The 25,228-nt window shown below is 35.3% G+C and overlaps 1 protein-coding gene across 1 annotated transcript in view; it reads right to left on the reverse strand.

Moving 5' to 3' along the window:
• Positions 1-1,828: 1,828 nt before the first annotated feature.
• Positions 1,829-25,228, reverse strand: part of TBCA (tubulin folding cofactor A) — a 104,090-nt gene continuing 80,690 nt past the window's right edge. Inside the window, exons 2-4 of the mRNA XM_029216967.1 lie at positions 18,683-18,788; positions 4,272-4,358; positions 1,829-2,102 (exon numbers count right to left, since the gene is read on the reverse strand). Coding sequence (XP_029072800.1) covers positions 2,022-2,102; positions 4,272-4,358; positions 18,683-18,788 — 274 coding nt within the window. The 3' untranslated portion in view covers positions 1,829-2,021. The remainder of the gene's footprint in view (positions 2,103-4,271; positions 4,359-18,682; positions 18,789-25,228) is intronic.

Consider the following 25,228-nt stretch of genomic DNA (forward strand, 5'->3'; position numbering starts at 1 on the left):
CTGGAGAGAGCCAGTATAAAATCTATAGTAGTTGAGATAGGAATTCTCTAACGATATATTTCTTTTCATCTACCTTGTTGATTTCTTCTTTATTAGGCTTTTTGGCAAGACAATAATTTTTTCAGTAACCAAGATCTGGGTCATGGCTGCAAAACTTACCCTTCAGTATTACTCTTCTCAGGAGGGAGATATGTTCTCTTCAAGTTTTAACTGATAAGGAAACCATTTGCTATGAATATATATGATATTTGTGTATTTGGCAGAAGGATGAAATGAGACATTTTACATTAAAATAATAAAATATTTAAAAACTCAATATGCCAAAAACAAAAAAATAAGCCCCAAACCAGAAAAGGCCCACCTGTTCTGTTCTTAATACCAACCACAAAATAATCTAAATCTGAAGAGTTCAAATCTCCTGGTATTCAAATCTCTAATAGTGAACCTTAGTATAAAATTTTACATTGTAATTATAATTATTATTTCCTCATTTGTCCCCTCTTCTACCTCAAATACTTTAAAAATGGCATGTAATATGTTTTATTTTTTTAACATCTTTATTGGAGTATAATTGATTTACAATGGTGTGTTAGTTTCTGTTCTATAACAAACTGAATCAGCTATACATATACATATATCCCCATATCTCCTCCCTCCTCCATCTCCCTCCCACCCTCCCTATCCTTTTAATATGTTTTTAAATGATGACATTTCAATTTAGAAATGCTTCAGATATGTTATTCTCTGATGAAGTAATTTTCTGAATGTGTAAGTTTTATTTTATAAATGATACATTCTGTGCTTTAAAACAGAGTAGCCTTCAGAAATAACATTAGGAAAGAATAGTATTATTCTTCTCTTTGATCTTTTTGACAGATTCAAGAAATGTTATAGTTTCTAGTGATCATTTGCAATTTCCAAAATCAGACCCACCATACTACAAGTATGTATTTTATAGCAGCAAAAATTCAAGTTCTCTTATTTTTTCAATTATGAGCTTTAAAGTTTAAATGTTATTATTACTAGTTTGGTTCATTAGATCATGGCTCATGTTAGGTAGGTGGCATAAGGCTCATATACATTTTCTAGAAATATAAGAAAACTAAAGTTGTCATTTATTTTTGGGAAATAAACTCAAATGATTAGGTTATGGATTTACAGTAGTACTGGGAAAAAGCTTTGTGATGCAACAATGCCCTTTTTTCTTGTCAATCAAGACAATCCAGGTTTGGCTATGGCCAGTGCATGCTATAGCTGACTTGTATCTCCCCAGCTCTGTTTGGCTGATGTCACGTTAGTCACTTGAAATCAGTCACAGTGGGAGTATTTACACTACAGAAATCAGCAAAAGCTACAAACCAGAGATTCCCTTCCCATTTTGAAAAGCCACTAAACACTTCCCAGCACACCACTGGCAACAGCCATTATTCCTTTAAAATACAATTCAATTCTTTATTGTTCATAAGAATCTTATTCTTGAAGATCTAAATGGTTGGTGTTTTCTGTATAAATCTGACTTTCTGGAAAAAGATTTATATGTTTCTCATTAGTTCATAGTGATGGAAATGTTGGACTTTCACTGTGAAGAAATAAATATATAAGGCTGTATCCACAGAGAGGTTCTTACTCTCTTACCTGGGAGTTGTATCCTCCTCAGAATAAAATATTCAAAATTTGGATTTTTATCTTAAAAAAAAAGTAACCTATTTTTAACTTAATCCACGCTTAAGCAGCAAAATATCTAGACTTTAAATAGGACCTAACAGATTTTAATTCTCTGTCAAAAATGGCTATGACTTAATGATAAAAGGTTCATTAAAATACACTGTAAAGTACGAAAGAAGCAATTTTATTAGATGAACTCATTTATTTGACACATTAAATCAGGCAAAGAAAAACATGCACTGCATAAAAAGAATCACATTCTCATACTACTTGGACACATAGCAGTGGTCAAAAATAATGAATTGTGGAATGGATCCCAGGACTTAATGCAAAAAAACACCCTGTATAGAAAACCTTCAGGCTTCTAACTTCACTGAATCCAGTACTAAACGTGCCTCCTTATATTCCTCAGCTTCTCCCAAGTCTTTTTCAGTCTCCTGAAATTAAATATAATAAAAATTAGGTTTATCCTTCTCGAACTTCAGTACTTTAATTACTCAAATATTAAAAACCATCAACATAAGCAGCTCAAAAATTAAAACAAAAAGGATGCCAAGCCTCACCTAAATATAGTATAATTCCACAGATTTCTGAAGAACAATTCTGTTCTTTCATTACAGGTAAGGGAAGAAATAACAGGTTTGGTTTTGTTTCATTGTATATACTCATACAGTAAGTGAAAAACATAGTCATCTAAAGGTACTGGCATTAAGTAATAAAATTAAAACCTCAGAAAAAATTTTAAAACACTGCATTCTCACTTTGTCAACACATCACCATACAAATGGAGTTATTATTAGTAATGCACTAAAAGTAAAAAATTATTTACTAGTGTGTTACATATATAATGACATTCAGACCAAAATAATCCTCCAACTACTCACAATGACAAAGGCGGCTACTGGTGTCACACCAGAGTTAAGTACAGTCTTTGAATCAGAAAAGTGAACTGTCTGCTTGGTGTTGAGTATTATATACACTACTACAAAGAAACAGCCTGACAGCTTTCATTTTCTGATTAAAGGCTCAATTAAAGATTGAGTCTTTCCTTGGTATTTTACACAGAAAATTTTTACTAACATATTGTAACAGTAACAGAGAAATGAAATAATATCATCTAAGTTACTGTGCATAGCAAATTTTGATTTTTTAATAAATAAATAAAGCGATAGCAATTCAAGGCAATAAAAGATGGATATATACAAACAGTTACAGGGCAGAGGGAATAAAGTGTGTGTATATGTATTTAATATGAAATTTTAAAGCAAAAAAGACTGAGGATTTGCTTAATTCAGACTACAAGTAAGAATTTCTGAAACTTCTGTATTACACCTAAACTATGTCTTTGTTCTCTGTCAGAAAATATAAGCTCTTCGAGGGTACAGACGCTGCTGAATATATCCTCACACACAAATATATCATCCAAAGACAATATTATTTTTTTCAAGCAGTTTCTATTACTTTCTCAGCTACTACATTCATGAGAGAAAAAAGCATTTCAGTTTTCAGGAAATACAAATGATGCTTTTGTTTGGGGTAATATTTTAATAGAGTAATTATTTCCTGCTTTCATCTATCTTTTATTTCATCTGTCTTTTAACCATATCTTCATTTTCGGCTTTAAAGAGAGTTTTCCTGCCTTTAAAAGGTTCCTATAGATAAATATGAGTTCTGTGTCAAAAGTAAAGTAAAATGTAAGTATTTCTCTCTGTTTTTCTACAGATTTAGTCCTAATATTATTTTGGTGGGAAAACAAATCTCACTCTCTTTCCAAGAATACATATACATGATCATACTGAAAAAACCTCACACTACTTTTGTTATATAGGGAAAACTATGAATCAGGAGACAGCTATGTAGCTGGTAATTAATATTAGCTCAAGAACTAGAAACATAAAATGAGGTTAATAAAGGAAATGATAGAATTCATCAAATTATCATCAAACAGCAATAATAATCGGCTGGTATATAGTGTTATGCTTTTATCTCTATTAAGAAATAAAAAAGAAGATGACTTTGCATTTTTCTTAGAATACTTTTTAAAATGATTCTGCCACTGTATCAGAAGACATTTATACCAGCAAGTATGATAAGAGTGTTATACAGCTCCAAGTTAATATGATAGGACTGCCTAAATATTACTGTACAGGGTTTTCTTTACTCTCTCAAATCGATTTAGGTTCGAATTGGAAAGAATTCCAAATCCTTTTTAAAACAGCCCAAATTCATTTGAAACATTTGGATCTTTTAAAATTTCAAACAGACTACTCACCTTTAATGTGTCAAAAAAGATCTTTATGTGTGAAAACCAAATCATTCAAGCTATTGCTGGACAGTATTAGTACTATGAATACCTACCATGATAACTCAAATGTATTTAATTAATTAAGTTTAAATAAATAAACACGTTAGACACAGTACTTTTACTGGAGGTATAACTTAAAACGCCACTTAAACTCCATTAATTATTTAAAAATAAACTGGTACACTGAGCAAGTAAACAAAATGTCACCAACTAGCTTTCAGTGTTAAACATTTAAAATTTTGGCCTTTCGTGTATTAGATTGAAAAAAAATGGAAACATAAGACAGATAAGTATTACTTACTAATAACTGCAGAAGATCAGTATATGCAGCTTCCAACCTGCGCTGGCAATCTGGGATCATCATCCGGGACTCTTGCAGGATCTCTGCCTATAATGAGAATCTCTGTGAGACATGCAGAAATGGTAGAACTTACGCATTTAGCTCATACCTCTGAAAATATATAAAATGATTTAGAGGAATCAGAAAAAAATTACTGTTATGTTAAATTGTTCAATATTTTAATTTTAATTGTGTTTATTATAAGTTAGAAAGAATGACTATCATAATGTAAAATATACAAAGTACAAGTTTTACATCTAAACCTTTTTGGTAATCACCCTCTCATGCTAAGCAAAAATTAACTCAAAAAGCTTTTCATAGAGCATTTATTTTAAAAGGCTATTTAAAATAAACTATTTCTCCTGCTGTCACAAAGCACCTTTATCCAAATTGGGATCAGCTGGTTATATAAATATCTCCTGCATCTTTTGAGTAATAAAGAAAAACAGTGTTCAGATAATATCACACGGAGATAATTACTGCATGAAAAAAGTTATTGAGTTATTGATCACATCGTGCGCACACTGCAGGAGGTTCTCACTGAAAGACAGAGGTAAAGAAAAATGAAAAGCAAAGACCAGCAGGCTCATATTTTTGATGCTTATCATGCATAAAAAGTTATTACTTATCCTTGTGCTTCATTTTAGGAGAGAGATTATTCTCCCCATGCAGTTTGATCCAAATTACCAACCTGGCACCCCTCTGAATGTGAACTTCTACTTCTGTCTATTCCTCCTGAAGACAGACACTACAGAATTAAAAACAGGAATCTTTATTTTGGAGGATATTTCTAGACTTAAAAATCCATCGTTTGAAGAAGGACTGTAACATATCAAATCATAGAAAAAGAAAAAAAATCAAAGAGATGACTGGGAAACCCAATCAATAAGAGGGGTAAATACATTAGTGTCAGATGTCAGACCTCAAATAAGTCTACTTCCTAAGGAAGTAGGAAGCTTTATTTCCTTAAACTAGTCTCAGAAAGAGACACAGTGATCATTAAAACATTTATTTCCAAAAAGTAATGTTTGGTCAAACACCTTTGGTTAAATGAGTGCAAAATCTAAACTTTAACCTAGAAGCTTTATTACCTAGCTCACATAAAAACAAAAGACATAATTTAATGGTAATCATACTACATTCTAATAGAAACTTTAATAAATCCCATTACCTCTTCCTTTTCCCAAAAGTTTTGTCACAGTTCACAATGTAAATAAAAATCAAAATTATAATATACAAGGATGCTCTCTATCCACATCTCTTTTCTCAGGTGAAATCTATTGCTGAACTTGTAATTCTTTTACTAATAAGGCACATGTTGAAAATTTCAAACACAGGATCATGACTATTTTACAGCTATTCATCCTATGCCTAAATATTCAATCATTGCCACTAATTTATTTTTGTGTAACTGGTTAGTTGGAATACATGTGAAAAATCAGTGACAGGGACGTTTCATTGGGTAAGCGATTCATATTTCCTCCCCTATGGACTCCACTTGAAAATAGCTTATAGGAATTAAACAAGATGAAATGAATATAAAGAATTTGGTCAAACACATGATAAGCCAAAATGTACACTTGTAAAATTTGTTTGGCAAGCTTTAGTGTTGTCACTGAAATGAACTTTAAACAATGATGTCCAAAATAATTTCTAGTCATTATTGTTCTATCCATTATTATAGAGCAAAACTCCTCAATTAGTCTATCAAAACAGGACTCTGACTTAAGTAGGGCTAAAGCTCCGTCTGTCCCATACACCAGCCTCATTTCATACAATAAGCTTACTATATATTTGCAGGATGCCAGGTATGGGGGATATAAAGACGAAAAAGAGGTCTCATCCTCCAATCCATACAGGAGAATAAACATGAAAATAAACACTTAACACTGCTTCAAGAAGATCATGCCACAGGGAGCCAAAGGCATACAGTACAGTGGCAACTATGATTTGGAATCCATAAACCACACCTTAATCAAGGCCATAAATCATATACTTTACCTTCCTACAATGAATTACAACTGTCAGGAATAATTTAAAAAGACAGTATATAAGGTGTGATTATACAGTAAAGACACCCTTCAAAATACCTGCATAAACTAAAAAAGTATTATCATTCAAAGTGTTCCCCTTGGGAAGGAGTCATTCGAATGAATGGGGCCTCTGTTTAAAATATCTGGGTAAACTGTCAGTTCATTCTAGTGCTTACTATGACAGGGCTGAGGTTAAGTAAGAATCTTGGCACAGATATGCAGGTACAAGGAACTCAGGAGAACACAACAGGATGCAGTCCTACTGAGATCTTACTGTTTTTAAAACAAGTTATGATTTTTGGGGGGCAAGTTATTCAGGTAAAACTGATGTTGGGGGAGGCTTAGCAAGGCTCATTATAGCAATGAATAAACTACTGACCTAAAATATGATCAATTTTTTTAATAATCAAAGCATACATACAGTGGAAAGGAAAAGCCTTACTGGCAGATCTTTATTTTTTCAGAAAGAAGTGTGAAATAATCTAGCCAATGTCAAGTCCTTTTGGTACTGATCAACTGGGATAAGGTTTCCAGCTTCTTTCGTGATCCAGATCATTCACCCAGGCCTGGCTATACCTATAATAATCTATAAACTCTAATATTAGATACTGGCTGCTTCTGGAACCAATGGTAACTGTATTAGTTTGTCAAACTGAGATTTAGATTAGTTCAGAGATTACTGGAACAATGGTTAAGTCTTTCCTTTTACATGGTGGCAAAATGGTAATGTGATAATAAACAAGTTAAGAAATCCATTTGATGAAAGAAAGAAAGAAAACAGTAACTATGTGAGGTGATGGATATGTTAAGTAGCTTGAACATGGTGAATATTTATTTCACAATGTATATGTATATCAAACCATCAAGCTACATACCTTAAATATATACAATTTTAATTATACCTCAATAAAGCTGGGGAAAAAAGATATAAAGATACTCTGAGAAATAGAGAATTATAAAGTCAGAAGAGACATAAGTGGTCATCTAGTCCAGCCTCCTCAGCCTACAAATGATAAAGTTGAGTCCCAAAGTGATTAGCTAGTTAACAGGTGAGTTACAGTCCATGATTCTGATTTCAACTCTAGCAGCATGTGAATTAGTGGTAGTGGCAGTCAGTAACCAAGACAGCTTCCAATGATCCTCACCGCCTTGTATTCCTACCCTTGTGCAGTCACCTCCCACACTGAATTTGGTCTGGCACTGTGTGACCAAGAGAATGTGGCAGAAATGGCATTCTGGGACTGAAGACCTGAAGCTGGGTCTTAAGAAGCCTTGTAGCTTCCACATGGGCCTCTTGGATTGATCACTTTTGGGAAACACTTCTCTTAGGACCCAGTCACCATGCCGTGAAGAAAAAAAGAAAAAGAAAGAAAGAAATTCATTTGACTTGTGTTTTGTGGTTACTGATGAATGGTTAAGGATATAAGAAGAATTCTATGAGTCAAAAATAATCTGGGCTCTAAGCCCTGACACATCAATAATTACTTAAATATGAATGGTCTAAATTTACCAGCTAAAAACCAGTCTACAAGAAACTCATTTCAAAATAATGAAATACAGGTTAAAAAAAAAAAAAGGATGGAAAAACAATACATCATGCAAACATTAAAAAAAGAGCAGTATTGGCTATATTAATATTGGATAAAATAGACTTAAGAGCAAAAAAATTATGAGGGGCACAGAGGGATATTAAAATGATCAATCCACCGGGGCTTCCCTGGTGGCGCGGTGGTTGAGAGTCCGCCTGCCGATGCAGGGGACACGGGTTCGTGCCCCAGTCCGGGAAGATCCCACATGTCGTGGAGCGGCTGAGTCCATGAGCCATGGCCGCTGAGCCTGCGCATCCGGAGCCTGTGCTCCACAACGGGAGAGGCCACAACAGTGAGAGGCCCGCGTACCGTAAAAAAAAAAAAAAAAAAAAAAAAAGATCAATCCACCAAGAAAACACAGTGATCCTAAATGTGTACACACTAAACAAAAGAGCTTCAAAATACATAAAACAAGAAATGATAAAGCTAAAAGGAGAGACAAACAAATCTACAAATACAGCTGAGGATTTCAATACGCCACTCTTAGCAACTGACAGAGGTACTAGAGGAAAGAAATCAGCAAAGATATAAAAGAACTCAGTAACACCATCAACCAAAAGATCTAACTGACATTTATAGAACACTCTACCTATGAAAGATTAATACAAACACTTTTCAAGCACTCATGAAACATTCTCTGCAGTACACTATATCCTGGATCAAAACACAAAACAAACAAAAACCTCAACAAATTTAAAAGTATTGAAATAACACACAGAACATGTCTGACTATAATGGAATAAAATTAGAAATCAATAATAGAAAGATAGCAGGACTCAACACTTAGAAATTAAACATTCTTCTAAATAACTGATGGGTCAACAAGGAAGTCTCAAAGGGAACAGAGAAATACATAGATAAATGAAAATGAAAATACAACATGTCAACTTTTGTGAGATTCAGCTAAAGCAGTGCTGAGAGGGAAATTTAGAACACTAACTGCTTAGATTAGGAAAGAGGAAAGATCTCAAATTAAAAATCTAAGTTTTTCCTTCATGAACCTAGAAAAAGAAGAGCAAAAGAAACCTAAAATAAGCAGAAGAAAGGAAAGAATAAATACACAATCAGAAATCAATGAAATTAAAAACAGGAAAAGAACAGAGGAAAAAAAAGCAGTGAAATGAAGAGCTTTATTTTGGAAAAACAATTGATAAACCTCTAGTTAAGACTGACAAATACAGAGTAAGAAGGCACAAATCACCAGTATCACTAACAAAATACAGAATGTCAACACAGACCCCACAACCAACAAAAGGAGAAAAAATACTGAAAGTGATTTTATAATATCGTTCATAATGCTCATAAATTCAACCACTTAGAAGAAATGGGCCAATTCCTTGAAAACCACCAAAACGCAACTGATAAACTGAACAGTTCTATAATTATTAAAGAAATTGGATCTGTAATTAAAAAGTTCTTGAAAAAGAACTCTTCAAGCCCAGATGCTTCCACTGGACAACCTTATCAAATATTTAAACACTTAACACCAATTTTACATAAATCTTTCAAGAAAAAAAAAGAGAGAACACTTCCCAACCTAACAAATACAGTATAAAAAAAGGTAAACTGCAGACCATTATCTCCCATAAACTTAGATGCAAAAGTCCTCAACAAAATATTAGCAAATCTAATTCAGCAATTAAGAGAATTATACAAATAAAGTCAAAATGGATTAAAGACCTAAATGTAACGCCAGACACTATAAAACTCTTAGAGGAAAACACAGGCAGAACACTCTTATGACATAAATCACAGCAACATCTTTTTTGACCCACCTCCTAGAGAAATGGAAATAAAAACAAAAATAAACAAATGGGACCTAATGAAACTTCAAAGCTTTTGCACAGCAAAGGAAACCATAAACAAGACAAAAAGACAACCCTCAGAATGGGAGAAAATATATGCAAATGAAGCAACTGACAAAAGATTAATCTCCAAAATTTATAAGCAGCTCATGCAGCTCAATGTCAAAAAAACAAACAACCCAATCCAAAAATGGGCAGAAGAGCTAAATAGACATTTCTCCAAAGAAGATATATAGATTGCCAACAAGCACATTAAAGGATGCTCAACATCACTAATCATTAGAGAAATGCAAATCAAAACTACAATGAGGTATCACCTCATACCAGTCAGAATGGGCATCATCAAAAAATCTACAAATAATAAATGCTGGAGAGGGTGTGGAGAAAAGGGAACTCTCTTGCACTGTTGGTGGGAATGTAAATTGATACAGCCACTATGGAGAACAGTACGGAGGTTCCTTAAAAAACTAAAAATAGAACTGCCATACGACCCAGCAATCCCACTACTGGACATATACCCTGTGAAAACCATAACTCAAAAAGAGTCATGTACCAGGCTTCCCTGGTGGTGCAGTGGTTGGGAGTCCGCCTGCTGATGCAGGGGGCGCAGGTTCATGCCCCGGTCTGGGAGGATCCCACGTGCCGTGGAGCGGCTGGGCCCGTGAGCCATGGCCGCTGGGCCTGTGCGTCCGGAGCCTGTGCTCCGCAGTGGGAGAGGCCACAGCAGTGAGTGGCCCGTGTACCGCAAAAAAAAAAAAAAAAAGAGTCATGTACCACAATATTCATTGCAGCTCTATTTACAATAGCCAGGACATGGAAGCAACCTAAATGTCCATCTACAGATGAATGGATAAAGAAGATGTGGCACATATATACAATGGAATCTTACTCAGCCATAAAAAGAAACAAAACTGAGTTATTTGTAGCGAGGTGGATGGATGTACAGTCTGTCATACAGAGTGAAGTAAGTCAGAAAGAGAAAAACAAATACCGTATGCTAACACACATATATATGGAATCTAAAAAAAAATGGTTCTGAAGAACCTAAGGGCAGGACAGGAATAAAGATGCAGACGTAGAGAATGGACTTGAGAACACAGGGAGGTGGAAGGGTAAGCTGGGACGAAGTGAGAGAGTGACATGGACATATATACACTACCAAATGTAAAATAGATAGCTAGTAGGAAGCAGCTGCATAGCACAGGGAGATCAGCTGGTGCTTTGTGACCACCTAGAGGGGTGGGATAGGGAGGGTGGGAGGGAGACGCAAGAGGGAGGGGATATGGGGATATATGTATATATATAGCTGATTCACTTTGTTATAATGCAGAAACTAACACACCATTGCAAAGCAATTATACTCCAATAAAGATGTTAAAAAAAAAAGAGAATTATATAACACAATCAAGGCTGGTTCGATATTTGAAAATTAATCCATGTAATTCACAGTATCAACAGGCCAAAGAAGAAAAATCATGTGATCTTACGAAATGACACAGAAGAAGCATTTGACAAAATCCAACACCTATTCATGACAAAAATACTCAGCAAAACTGTGAATAGAGAAGAATTTCCTCAACTTGAGAAAGACCATCTACAAAACCCCTACAGCTAATATTTATGTAATGATAAAAAACTATCTCCCTAAGACTGGGAACAAGGTAAGGATGTCCACTCTGACCATTCCTATTCAACATAGCACTGTAAGTTCCAGCCAGTGCAACAAAGCAAGAAAAGAAATAAAAGACATACAGATTTAAAAGAAATAAAACTGTTCTTATTTGCAAATTACTCGCAAATGACATGACTGTCTATGTAGAAAATCAGAAGGAATCTACCAAAAACTCCCAGAACTCATATGTGAGGTCAGCAAGGTCACAGGTTGTAAGATCCACACACAAAAAATTGACTGCACTTTTATACCTAACAACAAATACAGCATTGGAAACTGAAACTAAAAACAATACCATTTACAATAGCTTCAAAGAAAATGAAATACTTAGGTTTAAATCTAACAAAACATGTACAGGATCTGTATGCTGAAAATTACAAAATACTTATGAAAGTCAGACCTAAATAAACTGGAGAGACTTACCATGTTCACTGATTGGAATACACTGATTGGTAAAGATATCAAATCTCCCCAAGTTGATCTATATACGTTTAATGCAATTTCTATCAAAATCTTAGCAAAGTGTTTTACAGATACAGAAAAGCTTATTTTAAAATTTTTATGGAAAAGCCAAGAAACTAGAATAGGTAAAACAATTTTGAAAGAAAAGAAAAGCAACTGAGAGGGCTCAGTTGCCCTGAGTTAAGGTTCACTATACAGCTATAGTAATCAAGATAGTGTGGTACTGGTAAAGGGTTAGACACATTAATGGACCAGAACGAAACCCCAAAATAGACCCACACAAATAAGTCCAACAGGTTTCTGACAAAGGTATGAAAGCATTTCAATGGAGGAAGGATAACCTTTTCAACAAATGCTGCTGGAACAACTGGGCACTCATAGGCAAAAAGATGAACCTTTAATTAAACCTCATACCTTACATAAAAATTAACTCAAAATCAATCAAAGCCTTGAATGTAAGACATAAAACCATACAACTTTTAGAAAAAAAGAGAAAATCTTCAGGACCTAGGTCTAGGCAAGGAGGCCTTAGACTTGAGGTCAAAAGTATGATTCACAAAAGGAAGCATTAGCTGTAAATAAGGTGTTCTCAAAGTTAAAAACTGTTGCTCAGTAAAAGATTGTGTTAAGAGGGTAAAAAGACAAATTAGAGACTAAAAGAAAATATTTGCAAACCACATATCCAACAAAGGGCGTTTATCTAGAAAATATTAAAAATTCTCAAAATTCAAAAAGTAAAAAAGTAAAGTATCTATTTAGAAACTGGGCAGAAGACATGAACAGACATTTCACTGAAGAGGATATACAGATGGGCAATAAGCAAATGAGATGTTCAACATTATTAGCTATTAGGGAAATCCAAATTAAAAGCACAATCAGCTATCACTACACACTTATCATGTAGGTGATGGCTAAATGCTAAAATTAAAAAGTGATAACACCAAATGCTGGTGAGGATGTGGAGAAGTCAAACCATTCAAACATCATTGGTAGGAATGTAAAATGATACAGCCACTCGAAAAGAGTTTGGTAGTTTCTTTTAAAACAAAAAATGTACTAATATGACCCAGCAATTGCTTGGGCATTTATCCCAGAAAATGAAAACTTATGTTCATGTAAAACTTGAATATGAATGTTCATAACAGCTTTTTTTGTATCAACCAAAACCTGGAAACAATCCAAGTGTCTTTCGATGGTTAAAATGTGGTACATTCATCCCATGGAACACTACTCAGCAATAGTAAGGAACAAATTATTGATACACTCAATGACCTTGATGGACCTCAAGAAATTATTAAGTGGAAAAAGTCAATTTCAAAAGGTTACATACTGTGTGATTCCATTCCATGCTATATAACATTCTTTAAAGAGTGTTAATTATTTAGGATTTAAGGGGTGGAGAGGACAGGGGCTATAAAGAGATAGCAAAAGGCAGTCTTGTGACGGAATGGTTCTCCATCATGATCGTGTAGTAGTTACACATGCTACACATGCAATGGAATTGCATAGAATTATACACACACACAATGAGTACATGTATAACTAGTGAAATGTAAATAAGCTCTGTGGTGTACCAATGTCAGTTTCATGGTTTGGATACTGTAATATAATTATGCAAGATGCTACATTGTAAAAGGAATGGTAAAGGGTATATGAGACTTCCCTGAAAATTTTTTGCAACTCCCTGTAAGTCTGTAACAAAAAACAAAAAAAGCAAGTGTATAAATAGAACACCATTTACAAACCTGATTATATGTACCAAGAGACAATAAAATTTTAGTTATTGATAAAAAAACTCTGGTGTTTCTTGCAGCCTTGTAAGAGACCCTTGGTCAAATTCCTCTTCGTAGACTGAAACCTCCTATTATTTTCCATATATTTAATGAAAAAATTGCCCCTTCAGTTTTAGGAAAAAGAAATATCAAATTGTGAACGTTAACTCATGTTTCAAGTAAATCACAAAAAATGTGGTGCAAAATTTCACAATACTGCAATTATATGTAATAAATGTAAGGTTTTTGTGAGAAATCTTTGTTGAAAATTGAACCAGTTTGTCCTTTAATATTACTTCTGGAAGGTAAGAGATGCATCATGGCTTATGTAAAATAACTGAAATATGTTTGATTGTCATTATTACCAATCATTTCTGCTCCAGAATAGGCTTTAAAAAAAAAACAAAAAAAGACGAGAATACCTTCACCAGTTGAGGGCAAAATCCTCTGTAACCATCCCTAATCGGGGGATGAGGATATTGGATGAAAAGAGGAATATCATAAGCAGAAGGCTAAAATCAATATCGAGTCAACATTTGAATGCTGTGTTATAGAATAACACTTTGACTGGTATTTTGGCTTATTAGGGTCCTGAAACTTCTGCCTAGTTATTTATTTTAAAACAACCAAAATTAAGCCCAGTGCAAGAGAGAACAATTTTGGCAATCAATTTCAGGTAAGAAGTTTGACAGGGACCAAGAGACAGCATTGTATGTGTATGTTATAAAATATTAGGGCTCATTCAGAAGATCTAGGAAAGCCAGAGCAAAATGGAACCAAGTGAGAGAAAAGTCAAGGTAGTGTACAGTGACTGGGGATGGCATTTAGCTCAGAAGAGGAGGAAATACAGGGAGAAGAGTAGAGAACCCACAAAATCTGGCACTTGGCTTCCATATTTTTTACGAGGGGCATCAGCAAATGTCATGAAACAATTCCTGACCTTACAGTAGTAGGCAATTAGGAAAAGAGCAGAGCTTCTGGCAATGCAACTCCCTTGCACATAAGAAAAAACGTGTAAGGCTGGCCACCGCAAAGCTAAGTCAGGAAAAGGAATTGAGAAAAGCATGTAGGCTGGGCTAAAGACAAGGTTTCATGAGACCCTGAAACAAAACTGCAACTGAAAACTGTATACACTGCAGGTTGAGAATATCAGAAAACAAAACAATTTATTGTTCTGTAATTAGATATGGGTTAGTATTCTTGAATTTAAGTACTAGGCTGACTATGAATCCAGAAAATCATGTTATAAACCATGACCACTGTGACAAAAGAATTTTAACATGGTTAAGTTTAGAGAGGGTTTTTGAACAAGATTTTTCCCCTTTTACATCTGCATATGTAGTCAATGATATAACCAGTAAGTGGCTAATATCTTTATTTTTTTTAATTTTTTTATTTTTTAACATCTTTATTGGAGTATAATTGCTTTACAATGGTGTGTTAGTTTCTGCTGTACAACAAAGTGAATCATCTATACATATATCCCCATATCCCCTCCCTCTTGCGTCTCCCTCCCTCCCACCCTCCCTATCCCACCCCTCTAGGTGGTCACAAAGCACTGAGCTGATGTCCCTGTGGTTGCTTCCACTAGCTATTTATTTTACATTTGGTAGTGTATATATGTCCATGCCACTCTCTCACTTCTTCCCTGCTTACCCTCCCCCCCACCCCCATGTCCTCAAGTCCATTCTCTACGTCTGCGTCTTTATTCCTGTCCTACCCCTAGGTTCTTCAGAACTATTTTTTTTTTTAGATTCCATATATATGTGAGTGGCTAATATCTTTAAGTAACAATTAGAACACAGGATTCAATAAAGAGTTAATCCTTACCTATCAAGTAGTAATTTTACTGAAAGATAATCAATATATAAATACAAATGAAATAAAACAGATTCTGTGATAATCTGTTACATTATTTGTAGAATTTTATTTAGAAAGGAAACACATTCCCCATTCCAAGTAACTTACAACTCATATTTTAGCTATAGGACTATTTTAAAATACATTATTGGTGATGAAAAGAAAAAGGCAAAGAAAAAACTAAACAAGGTCACTAACTACACAAGTGGGAAAATAAACCAGATGGGGTCTAAGAAGGACCTATGTGAAATAAGTGATACACTACGTTACAATGTTTCTCACTAAATGTGGGAAAAAAATAGAGTACCTTGAAGTGAGAGAGATACAAAAATGATATGAATATTTATGGAAGTATATATTAAAAAAGCATTTAACATAAAGTTAAGAATCAAAAAGTTACATTCTATATGTAAATCCTTATGAAGGGCAGTTAGTTTACAAAAGTCAACATTTGGGGGGACATACTATATCTGCACACCTATTTACAAATCTTCTCTCAATTTAAGAATATCTGACACACGAATGTCCTTTGTTAGATCATACATAGAGGAAGGGAGGCTCTCCTGGAAGCTCAAGAAAATAAGAAAGTTCTCTTCTTGTATAACCTGAAGAAGGAGACATTTCAAGTGCCACTGCATTCCTTGTGCACAACAGAAAGCAACTACCTACAGAAAACTCCACTTTAGGGCTTCCCTGGTGGCGTAGTGGTTGAGAGTCCGCCTGCCGATGCAGGGAACGCGGGTTCGTGCCCCAGTCTCGGAGGATCCCACATGCCGCGGAGCGGCTGGGCCCGTGAGCCATGGCTGCTGAGCCTGCGCGTCCGGAACCTGTGCTCCACAACGGGAGAGGCCGCAGCAGTGAAAGGCCCGCATACCGCGAAAAAAAAAAAAAAAAGAAAGAAAAATCCACTTTAAGTGATTAATTTTACTTAATTAAAGTCTGGGTTAAGTGTGCATTACCATCTGTAACATAATTTATATGATGAAAACCACTGTGAGTTCATAAAGCTGATTTAAAAAATAAGTCTTGAGATATAATCTGTATAAGTTCTTTTATATTCTCCTTTTGCTTAGTGTCATCTGGACTTTATTCCAAATGCACTGGACACTGGATTTTAAGTAAAGGGATAAGTAATCTGATGTACCTTTTAAAGAGATCAGCCTGGCTACTGTGGTATGAAAGGAATGGAGGGTTATCAAGAGACAAAGAGGATATCAACCAGGAGGCTTTTGCAGTAGTACAGGCATGAAGTGATAGTGGACTGGACTAGGATAGTGGCAGTAGAGAAAGAAATGTAAAGAAAAAGAAAGAGGACTTGGTGATAAAGAGAAGACCCGTAAGTTTTGGTTTGGGTATCTGAATAAGTAGACGTACCATTTATTGAGAGGGGGGAAACAAGAGAAAGACTAGTTTCTTGTTTCAGGGAGGTGAGCTGGGTTGAGGGAAGACCAAGATTCTTGTCTTGAACACACAAGGGATATGTCAAATTGGTGAACAGTTGAATATACTGATATATATTGGAGTGGTTGGGCCCAGAGATAGAAATTTGGGAGATATTGGCACCAGAATGAATGTCAAGTTAGCAGGAATTCTGGGTTTTTCTGTTTTGTTGTTGCTTTTAATGCCATGTCTAAAAGAGTGCCTGGAACAGTATTTGGCAAGTAGCCAGGGGTTCAATTAATATGTTCTGTGCAGACAAATGAATGGGCATAAAGATGGTACTTAAAGTTAAAGGATGGTATGAGATTACCTAGAGAGTAATTGTAGCCAGAACTCTTAAGGTTAAAAAAATTTTTTTTAAAGATAGAGAGATAAAGAGACACATAGAGATGGGAGAGAGACAGCAAGCTGGGAGAGGGAGTTTCAGCAAAGCAGACTGAGAAAAAATGGCAGTGAAACCTGGCGACCATTCTATCAAAGATGCCAACATAAAAGAGCATTCCAAGGAGAGAGTGTCAAATGCTGTAGAGGTTATGTAAGAAAGAAGTGATAACAATGTCACTGATGGTTGTAACAAGGGCTGAGGCACATAATCCACTCTAACAGGAAGGAAGGTGGGTAGTATGGGTACAGGTGCAGGTAGATTGATAGATTTTGTGGTGGGAATATAAGTTCCCTTGACAGCCTCTATTTTCTCAAGCAATTACAAAACAAGTGTCAACCAGGAGTGAATATAAATTAGATGTTATGATGAGAATAAAGAAAGTGTTATGAAACCACAGAGGAGGGGCACCTAACTCAGTGTTAGGGTGGAGTGTAGAGGAGGTTTAAAGAATAAGTAGGAATTAATAAGGAGAGGGTAGGTAGGACCAGTAGGAAGAATATCCCAGACATATGCAATATCTCAGAGGTAAAGGAGAAAGGGCTTGTTCAGGAAACTAAAAGGCAGGACCTAAGAGGTCCAGATAGGGACTGGCAAAAGATGAGGCTGGAATGATAAGGAGGTACCAAAATTAAGAAGAGCCGTGTATACAATGCTAAGGAGACTGAAACTTGTCATGAGGATAATCAGAAGTAGCCATTGAAATGCATAATGTGTATATGTGTGTGTGTGTGTGTGTGTGTGTGTGTGTGTGTGTGTATAATTTTGGTGGTCTTCATATCAGTTTGGGGAAAATATCTGTAAATATAAGTATATTTAATTATAAGACTAGGCCATTTTATATTTAATACTTAAAACTGGAGAGGCAGTACTGCTTAATGGCTAAGAGCACAAATTCCAGAGCCAGAATGCCTGTGTTCAAATCCCAGGTATGACACTTAGGAGTTGTGTGACCATAGGCAAGTTATTTAACCTGTGTTTCGGTTTCCTTATTTTTATTTATTTATTTTTTTGCGGTACGCGGGCCTCTCACTGTTGTGGCCTCTCCCGTTGCAGAGCACAGGCTCCGGACGCGCAGGCTCAGTGGCCATGGCTCACGGCCGCAGCCACTCCGCGGCATGTGGGATCCTCCTGGACCGGGGCACAAACTCATGTCCCCTGTTTCGGCTGGCAGACTCTCAACCACTGCGCCACCAGGGAAGCCCCCAGTTTCCTTATTTTTAGATGGTAACTTTCCTTATTTTTAAATGGAGATTTTAATAGGACCTTTAGTAGGACCTTCTCAGAGGGCTGTTAATCCACTGTTAATATGGTATTCTGTAAATGTTAGCTGTTATTATTTAAGATATAATTTTACCTGCTTTTTAATAGCATAATTTTCACCATCTTCAGCTTTCATTTTTTCAATCTTTTCTTCTTGTTGTTTTGCTTCTTTCTCATACATCATTTTTTCTTTGACCAATCTATAAATAAACCAAAAACTGTTTCAGAGAATTAACTTTCTCTCTAGCAACAGACCATAAAAAACAAAGAAACTCTGTAAATATAAAGTATACTTTAAAAAGCATATGTACTAGATGGGGAGGAGAAGGGAAGGGAAGAAAACTACATTAGCCACAGATGTATGAACCTCATGACCTTAAGTTTTATACCTGCCTAAAGCAAGCAAATCTATCAAAGCATGGAATCCTTAAATTTTTAATTAAAAACATTCCATTATAGTAACTGTATTTACAATGTAAAAATAACATTCAAAATTATTATATACTAACATTTCTTTATTGTTTGCTTTATTTATTTACTTAAAATTGCATTAATAATATATTTGTTTCAGGTGTACAATATAGTGATTTGATATTTTTATACATTATGAAATTATCACCACAATAACCATACATTATCTGTAACCACACAAAGTTGTATCTCTTAATCTTCTTCACCTATTTTGTCTGTGTCCCCACCCCATCTTCCCTCTGGCTACCACCAGTTTGTTCTCTGTATCTACGAGTCTGTTTCTATTTTGTTTTGTTTTTTAGACTCCATATGTAAGTGAAATCATTCAGTATTTTCTCAGTTTGACTTATTTCACTTAGCATTAACACCTTCCAGGTCCATCCATGTTGCTGAGGAGGAGTAACCAAAAAAAAAAAAAAATGCTAAGACCAATGTCAAAGAGGTTACTGCCTATATTTTCTTCTAGGAGTTTTATGATTTCAGGTCTTGCATTTAAGTCTTTAACACATTTTGAGTTTATTTTTGAATATGGTGTAACAAAGTGGTCCAGTTTCATTCTTTTGCATGTAGCTGTCCAGTTTTCCCAATATCATTTATTGAGGAGGCTGTCTTTTCCTCATTGTATATTCTTGTCTCCTTTATCATAGATTAATTGACCATCTGAGTGTGGGTTTATTTCTGGACTCTCTATTCTGTTCCATTCATCTGTGTGCCTGTTTTTAGGGCCAGTACCATATTGTTGGCTATTCGGGGCCTTTCGTGGCTCTAATGTCTTTTTTTAACTGATATATGTTATCCAAACTTTTATACATGTACCTGAAACAACATAATGGTAAAAGCTCAGCTTACTGAGAAAAAAGTCAGTATACTGCATGCCAAATCCAAAACAAAGAAAGACTAGGTTATTTTCAACAACCAAAGTGTTTAAAAAGTATTTACTATGCACTTAATTTTGTGTCTGACCTTCCTGTGCGAGGGACTGGGATATATAATTTATTTTATTTTTTGCGGTACGCGGGCCTCCCACTGTTGTGGCCTCTCCCGTTGCGGAGCACAGGCTCCAGACGCGCAGGCTCAGCGGCCATGGCTCACGGGCCCAGCCGCTCCGTGGCATGTGGGATCCTCCCAGACCGGGGCACGAACCCGTATCCCTTGCATCGGCAGGCGGACTCTCAACCACTGCGCCACCAGGGAAGCCCGAGGGCATTTTTTTTTGGGAGGGGGGATATATAGTTTAGACATGGTTCTCTCACAGACAAATAGTGGAAACAAACAAGTATTTAATTACTAAAGCAAGAAAGGGTATTGACAGAGATCAGGAAGATTTTCAACAATAAGGAACAGAGCAATACGAGGTTCTACTAATTATTCCTCAGATAACCAAAATTCAATTAACCGTAATAGTGCAATCTCCCCTAATTCTCATTAATCAAAGTTTTAATGTAAAAGAAAAGTGCAGTCCAAGAAAACACTAATATTCCTATGTACATATTTCCTAAGGAACAGAAGAAAAAAACTTCCACAGTCCCATAGCTATTAAAAGCAGCTTTTTCCATCTGGCTTGCTGACTTACTTCTAGACCTATGTTACTGGGATGGAATTAAAAATCATACTAGAGCATGGCTTTTGTCTAATCACTTGCAATGAAGATTTTTAAGTGTATTTCAAAAGACAATTTAATTTTCATAGTCTAATAGGACTTAACTAAGTTCACAAATCTAAAAAATCTTTTGTCATACTACTTGGAAGGCTTTTAAGTAAGCTTTAGTTTGGATTTAAATCACCACATAAACTGCATACTAAATATTAAAATACTAAAATGTTCCAGTTTGGAATTTTGAGTTGTGCAAGCAAGGCTCATCCTGTCCTTCATGATCTTGCACTAGTGACATAGATGGAAAGAAACATGACAAAAAGTTCACGACAAACATGACAAAAAGGATACCTGGGAAACTATTATTTGTGGTTACCTGAGGAGAAAAGCCCTAATGATTTGGGGTAGGGATGGTCAGCTGGGAGGTAAATAGAGAGGCTTTCATTTTATGCCTCTCAATAAAGTTCCAGGGTTTTTCCCCCATGTATAAGTATTACTTTTATCAAAAAAATTTAGATGCTTATAATTATCTCTGAGTGGCACAATTTTGAATGATTTTAAAGTCTGCTAGCTATTCCTTTGGCTATATTTTCTATATTTTCTGGAATAAAGCAAAATTCAATTAGAAAGATACCAAAATATACCTAATAGTTGTAATTCTCTAAACATTGCTATCTTTTGCTAGTTTTTCAAATGCTATTAAAATAACAAGTACAAATAAATATAAAGTCATAACTTATTATATTTTAAATGCATAATTGAAAATATTTTTTAGTCTTACAAACCCCACACCTACAGAGAAACACAGCAAGTTCAAAATCTGATCACTTTTAGTAGTTAGACAAATATATAAGAGTAAAATAAAGAAACAAGAAAAAGCAACAGAAAAGGATAGACATAAGGAGAAATTTTAAGAAATGACAGCCATCAAGGTAATGATAAGCAAATGATAACAAACTACTTAACTGTCTATGTACGGACATAACGTGATTTTAAATATGCAGGCCAGTGTTTTACAAACTATTCCATAGTACATTAGTAGTCAAATAAGCTTAAAAATCACTGCTTGCCAAATCTTAAAAATTTATGATACATATTTGCACATTAAAGGGTCCTGAGAAATCTTGTAGTAAGAAAATCAATTTAATTTTGTTCAACTGCAAGCTTACCTGAGGCAAAAATGAACTTTCCCCCACTCAGCATTCTCCAGAACAGCTGCCTCTCAACACAAGTTTGAGAAGTACACTGTAGTAATCTATAAACTTTACACAAATCTGCATACAACACATTTAAATATACTGTTCATAAAATTCTAAATAGAATAAAATTTGGGGGTAAATCAAGAATTAAGAAACCTTGGGATAAAAAAGTTTTAGCTTAATTTGATATCTTGATTTTACAGTTTCTCATAATATTTTAAATAAGATTTTCATAGTTATAACCGAATTTGTACTTATGGCCATCTAGTAACTAACAGCCCAACACCAAGCCATGCTAAAGATACAATGACAAGCCTGCGATTAATGATAGTAAGAGGGCTTCCCCGGTGGCGCAGTGGTTTAGAGTCTGCCTGATGATGCAGGGGACAAGGGTTCAGGCCCCAGTCCAGGAAGATCCCACATGCCGTGGAGCGGCTGGGCCCGTGAGCCATGGCCGTTGTGCCTGCGTGTCTGGAGCCTGTGCTCCACAGGGGGAGAGGCCACAACAGTGAGAGGCCCGCGTACCACAAAAAAAAAAAAAAAAAAATAGTAAGAAACTGTAATAAATTGATATTTTTTAAAAAATTGATATTTAGAAGAACATTTTATATGGATATTTTCAAACAAAAAATGTAGAGAAAATAGCATAATAAACCCCAGGTTCTCATCACTCAGTCAACAATTATTAATATTTTGGCAATCTTGTTTCATGTATCTCTTGCCACTTATTTGTGTATTTATTTATTAGTATTTTCAGATATTTTACCTTTGGTTTGATTTTTGAAGTTAAAAGCCTATGACTTCCACCCCCCTCCCCACCTTGCACCATATACAAAAATTAACTCAAAATGGGTCAAAGATCTAAAAAGTTAAAATTATAAAACTTTTGGAAGAAAACATAGAGGTAAATCTTGGTGACCTTGGACTTGGCAATGACTTTTTAGATATGACACCAAAAGCACAAGAAAAAAAATTGGCTTTCATCAAAATTTTTAAAATTCTGTGCTTCAAAAGACACTATCAGAGAATTCCCTGGTGGTCCAGGGGTTAGGACTCTGCACTTTCACTGCTGAGGGTCCAAGTAGCCAAAAAAAGACGCTATCAGGGAAGTGAAAAGACAACTGCAGAATGGGAGAAAATATCTGCAAATCATATACTGGATAAGGAACTTGTATCTAGAATATATAAAGAACAATTCAATAATAATAATAATAAAAGTTTTAAAAATCCAATTTAAAATGGGCAAGCTGAACAGACATTTCTCTGAAGAAGATATACAAATGCCCAACAAGAACATGGAAAGATGCTCAACATCATTAGTCATCAGGGAAATGCAAATCAAAACCATAGCGAGATAGCACTTCACACCCATGAGGATGTTTATAATCAAAAAGTCAGATAATAACAAGTGTTGCTGACAAGAATGTGGAAAACCTGAAACCACCAAACACTGCTAGTGGAAATGTAAACTGTTGCAACTGCTTTGGAAGCTTGGTCATTCCTCAAAAGCTTAAACACAGAGTTACCATATATCTCGGTAATTCCATTCCTAAGTATATATCCAAGAGAAATGAAAACGTATGTCTACGTGAAAACTTGTACATGAATGTTCATAGCAGCATTACGCATACATTATAGGAAAAATGTGGAAACAAGTTAAAAGTCCATCAACTGATGAATGGACAAACAATATATGGTATATCATACAAAGGAATAATATTCAGCATACAAAGAAATGAAGTACTGAATCATGCTACAATCTAGATGAACCTTAAAAGCATTATGCTAAGTGAAAGAAGTCAGACATAAAGGCCACATATTGTATGATTCTATTTATAGGATATATCCAGTACAGGTAAATCTATAGAGACAGAAGGTAAATTAGAGGTTGCCTAGGATGGGGCAATTTGGAGGGTAATAGCTAAAGGGTTTGGGGTAATAAAAATGTTCTAAAAATGACTGTGGTGACAGCTGCACAATTCTGTGAATATACTAAAAACAAATTGTAGACTTTAAGTGGGTGATTTATAGGGTATTTGAATTACATCACAATAAAGTTGTTAACAAAATGAAAAAGAAAAAAAGCTTGTGACCATAAATTCAGCTATAGGGGAAAGCTGTAAGTAGTACTGGATACATTCAAACCTGGACTTAATGAGAGTTGAACATGTGAACATCATGTATAGAAATTTGCATTTGACTTATAGTTTAAAACTGCTTTAACAATATTTTCAGTATTAAGATAAAAATATCCTCTGAGGCTTAAAATTTCAAAATAAAATCATTAATGCATATCACTATAGATATTTCTGTAAAACTTCCTTTGACACAGAAAATGCTAGGACAGAGATGGCAAGTTGCCAGCCTGCTTAAATGGGACCTAAAGATGGTTTTATTTTATTCACAGAAAGAATTAAAAAAACAACAACATATTTGTTACCAAATTTAACAACTGGGAGATTTAAGTCTGGATTTCTGGCTTCTCTTAAGATGTTTTTTATCAGGGAATATTAGGGCTGCATCCTACTACTGGATGGAACTAAGCAGTGGCTGTTGACCGTTTTAGATGAGGCATGTGTTGCTGTTCACAGTGCCCCAACTCACACGACTCCCTGTTTCTCAGACACTCAAGCCTTTTACTTGACCCTGTAAGCAACTGAGTTTAGAACCTGTGGGCTGGGAAACTTGCATATCATTAATGCAGTAGAACTATTATTGTTGTTTTTATTACCTTAATAGAATCACAATTAGTATTCAGAATATCAGGGATAACCAGAAACCACCGGGATTAGCAATAAAACTTTCAATATTTCTAAAGATGACAGGTTACTAAACTCCTCTAGTAAATGAAAGTAGCTGGGACTGGATAAGCTATCAGAAATAAGCACATTTAACAATATCCTGTAATTCAAAGACCTAGAACAAGGGTTGGCAAGCTATGGCCAGTGAGCTGAATTTGGCCTGCCATCTGTCTTTGTATGGTCTGAGAGCTATAAATAGTTTTCACTTTTTTTTTTTTTTTTTTTTTTGCGGTACACGGGCCTCTCACTGTTGTGGCCTCTCCCGTTGCGGAGCACAGGCTCTGGACGCGCAGGCTCAGCGGCCATGGCTCACGGGCCTAGCCGCTCCGCGGCATGTGGGATCTTCCCAGACCGGGGCACGAACCCGTGTCCCCTGCATCGGCAGGCGGACTCTCAACCACTGTGCCACCAGGGAAGCCCCACATTTTTAAATGGTTAAAAATATTAGAAAAATATTTTGTGACATGTGAAAATCATATGGAATTCAAATTTCAGTGTCCATAAATAAAGTTTTATTGGAACACAGCCACACTTATTCATTTATGTATCCTCTATAGCTACTTTCACGTAATGAT

Source organism: Monodon monoceros, unplaced genomic scaffold (assembly GCF_005190385.1).
Source record: "Monodon monoceros isolate NGI ecotype Baffin Bay Population unplaced genomic scaffold, NGI_Narwhal_1 Super_Scaffold_12, whole genome shotgun sequence".
NCBI lineage: Eukaryota > Metazoa > Chordata > Mammalia > Artiodactyla > Monodontidae > Monodon > Monodon monoceros.